The following is a 3,314-nucleotide window of genomic DNA, read 5'->3' as shown; positions in this document are numbered from 1 at the left end:
GGACGAAGGTGTTTTTTGTTTGTTTTTCTTTTGTTTGCTTCTTTTTTTTTTTTTTTCGGAGCTGGGGACCGAACCCAGGGCCTTGCGCTTGCTAGACAAGCGCTCTACCACTGAGCTAAATCCCCAACCCCTTGTTTGCTTCTTTAAGTGTAGTAAACTTTTCTTTTTTTAACCTCCTGCAAAGCTTACGATCAAAGTTCCAAATCCAAGATGACGAACGAAAATGCAGGCGCATCCACGATCCCCTGACTTTGGCCCATTGTGTTCTTCCGCCTGAAAGTAGCGCTTTAGTAGCTACCACTGAGGTCTGCGCAGGCGTAGAGTGACCCGGAGGTTGGGTGGGACAGTCTATCTTCAAGTCTTCCTTACACTCTACGGTTCCCGCAAGGCTTGATGGGTAACAGATAGAAATTTGGTCTCCATTTTGCTGCTGGCGGTGAGCACGCAAGGCCGAGGTTCCTGCTGTCGCCATGGGTCGTCGTCCTGCCCGCTGTTACCGGTACTGTAAGAACAAGCCGTACCCAAAGTCCCGCTTCTGCCGAGGGGTCCCCGATGCGAAGATCCGCATCTTTGACCTGGGTCGGAAGAAAGCGAAGGTGGACGAGTTTCCACTCTGTGGCCACATGGTGTCCGACGAGTATGAGCAGCTCTCTTCTGAGGCCCTGGAGGCCGCACGCATCTGCGCCAACAAGTACATGGTGAAGAGCTGTGGCAAGGACGGCTTCCACATCCGAGTGCGGCTGCACCCGTTCCACGTCATCCGCATCAACAAGATGTTGTCCTGCGCGGGCGCTGACAGGCTCCAGACCGGTATGCGAGGTGCCTTCGGGAAACCACAAGGTACGGTGGCGAGAGTCCACATCGGCCAGGTCATCATGTCCATCCGCACCAAGCTGCAGAACAAGGAGCACGTGATCGAAGCCCTACGCAGAGCCAAGTTCAAGTTCCCCGGCCGCCAGAAGATCCACATCTCCAAGAAGTGGGGATTCACCAAGTTCAACGCAGATGAATTTGAAGACAAGGTGGCGGCGAAGCGACTCATCCCCGATGGCTGTGGAGTCAAGTACATCCCTGAACGTGGCCCTCTGGACAAGTGGCGAGCCCTGCATTCCTGAGGACTTTGCTGGCAGAAAAGAAGTAATGATGAGGTTATAGTTTGAAACTGTTAATTCCGTTCATAGAATATAGAATGTTACTTTGCATATTATAGCACATTACGATAGGAAGTACTTGCTTTAAGGAACAAGAAAACTGCAGTTTCTAGAGAAAGAATTTGCTATTTCGGTCCACGTATTTTAAATTTTTGGAGTATACTGCAGTGTAGCAAACGTCTTGTTACGATGGTATAAATGATTCTGTTATCTTGGATTAAGAGTGGCTAGAGGAGTTGGAAGACCTGTGAAAAGTCCTTGTTTATAGAAAATTAAACATGAAAATTACATTTCAACTGTAGCTTTGGTTGTTTTAAACTTGTCAATATTATTTTTAGAATTATCCATAGCCTCAGGTTATCAATCTTAGGACAGTTGGGTCTACTGAAAGGACAAGCCTTACATTGTCCTGCACTCAGGAGACAATGATCCAATCTTTTTTTCATCACAGAAAGGTTATAGGTGACAACAGTGTTTATATTGCTTGAATTTGGGTCCCAGTAGAAGCAACAAAGAAGAGAAAAATGACACTAAATCAGCCACCTGCTCTGAGGGTGCCTTGGAGAGGGTTTGTAATCTGTGGCTGTTTGCCCTGTATTAGAATTACATTCAGAGGCAGGTGATTTCACTTTTATTTTAGAAACGGTATAACCTGAGACTGCTGGTTTATACACCGTTTAATTTTGTTACCTTATTTGCTTTTTTTTATTTAAACTTCTGAATCTTAATCCTGGAAATAGAGCCTTTGGTTTTCTTCAACTAACAATGCATTTCAAGGGCAGCATAATTAGTGGAAGCAGGAAAAGGAGTAAACTGGTGGGTACCCTGCTTATTTTGCATTTATGTAAAGTCTTCCCCCATCAAAAGTTTCTGCATCTGATCTGTCCCTATAAGTTACTCCTGTGTTTTCACACTTAGTTACTATTTTAAGCAATGACAGTACACACATAGGTAATTCTCAACAAGTAAAAACATGAATTAATTCAAAAAGCTTCAACATAAGTATTTACCTGACGTTTCACGTGATTCTCTAACAACTCTTCTAATTGTCTAGGAATAAGGCCTTGTGCAGTTAAAGGTTAACCAGGTATTTTGACTCCAGTGTGCATTCCCTTTTAAATTTTGACATGTCTAAAAACCTAAAGTGTGTAAAAATACAAAAACCCACAGCCAAGCTCTTGCTTAGCTATGTATTAGCATACACATAAAATTTATCTGTCATTGCTGTTCATCCTTTTTTTTTGGTTTCAAAATTCTCAAATATGGAAGCTTTGAAAAGAAGGCTCTGTCTGGATTGATTCTCTATCATCACAAAAGAAATCTAAAATAGATAGAAAAGCAGAAATACAAGATTCTACATGTTAAAAACTGGTGGGTAGCAAATGGATGGAACTACAAAATGTCATTGAGTGAGGTAACTCTGCAGATCCAAAAGGACATGCATGGTATGTAGTCACTGATAGGTGGATATTAGCCAAAAAGCACAGAATACCTAGGAGACAACCCACAGACCCAAAGAAGTTTAACAAGAAAGGCCCCTGTGAGAATACTTCAACTCCACTTAGAAGGGGGAACAAAATAAATCACAGGAGGCAGAAGGAAGGAGGGACCTGGGTGGGAGAGGGGGAGGGGAACAGGATCAGGTATGGGCAGCTGGGAGAGGAGAGAAGTCTAAGGGACAGCAGAATGAATGGAAGTTTGTAGCCTCTGGAGGTGGGAGGTGGTGGGGCCCTCTATAAAGTACCAGAGACCTGGAAGGTAAGAGACTCTCAGGACTCAATGGGGTGACCTTAGCCAAAATGCCCAACACTGGGGAGAATCCACCTCCACTAGAAAGATGGTATCAAGTGGAGAGACTGGGTTACCAATCCTCAGTCAAAATTTCTGACCTAGAATTGTTTCTGTCTAAAAGAACTGCAGAGGGGTTGGGGATTTAGCTCAGCGGAAGAGTGCTTGCCTAGGAAGCGCAAGGGCCTGGGTTCGATCCCCAGCTCCGAAAAAAAGAAAAGGGAAAAAAAAAAAAAAAGAACTGCAGGGACAAAAATGGAGTACAGCCTGAAGGAAAGGTGGTACAGTGAGTGACCCAAGTTGGGATCCATCTCTTGGTGGAGCACCAAGGCCTGATACTTATTACTGATGCTATGATATGTTTACAGAAAGGAG

At 44.3% G+C, this 3,314-nt stretch overlaps 1 protein-coding gene across 1 annotated transcript; it reads left to right on the top strand.

Moving 5' to 3' along the window:
• Window positions 1-426: 426 nt before the first annotated feature.
• Rpl10l (ribosomal protein L10 like) lies at window positions 427-1,447 on the top strand. The gene has a single exon (NM_001399664.1). The coding sequence runs from the start codon at window positions 471-473 to the stop codon at window positions 1,113-1,115; it is 645 nt and encodes a 214-aa protein (NP_001386593.1). The 5' UTR covers window positions 427-470; the 3' UTR covers window positions 1,116-1,447.
• Window positions 1,448-3,314: the final 1,867 nt, after the last annotated feature.

The sequence above is a fragment of the Rattus norvegicus genome, chromosome 6 (genome assembly GCF_021556685.1).
Source record: "Rattus norvegicus strain SHRSP/BbbUtx chromosome 6, alternate assembly SHRSP_T2T, whole genome shotgun sequence".
Taxonomy (NCBI): Eukaryota; Metazoa; Chordata; class Mammalia; order Rodentia; family Muridae; genus Rattus; species Rattus norvegicus.
This window is presented reverse-complemented; position numbering and strand designations above follow the sequence as displayed.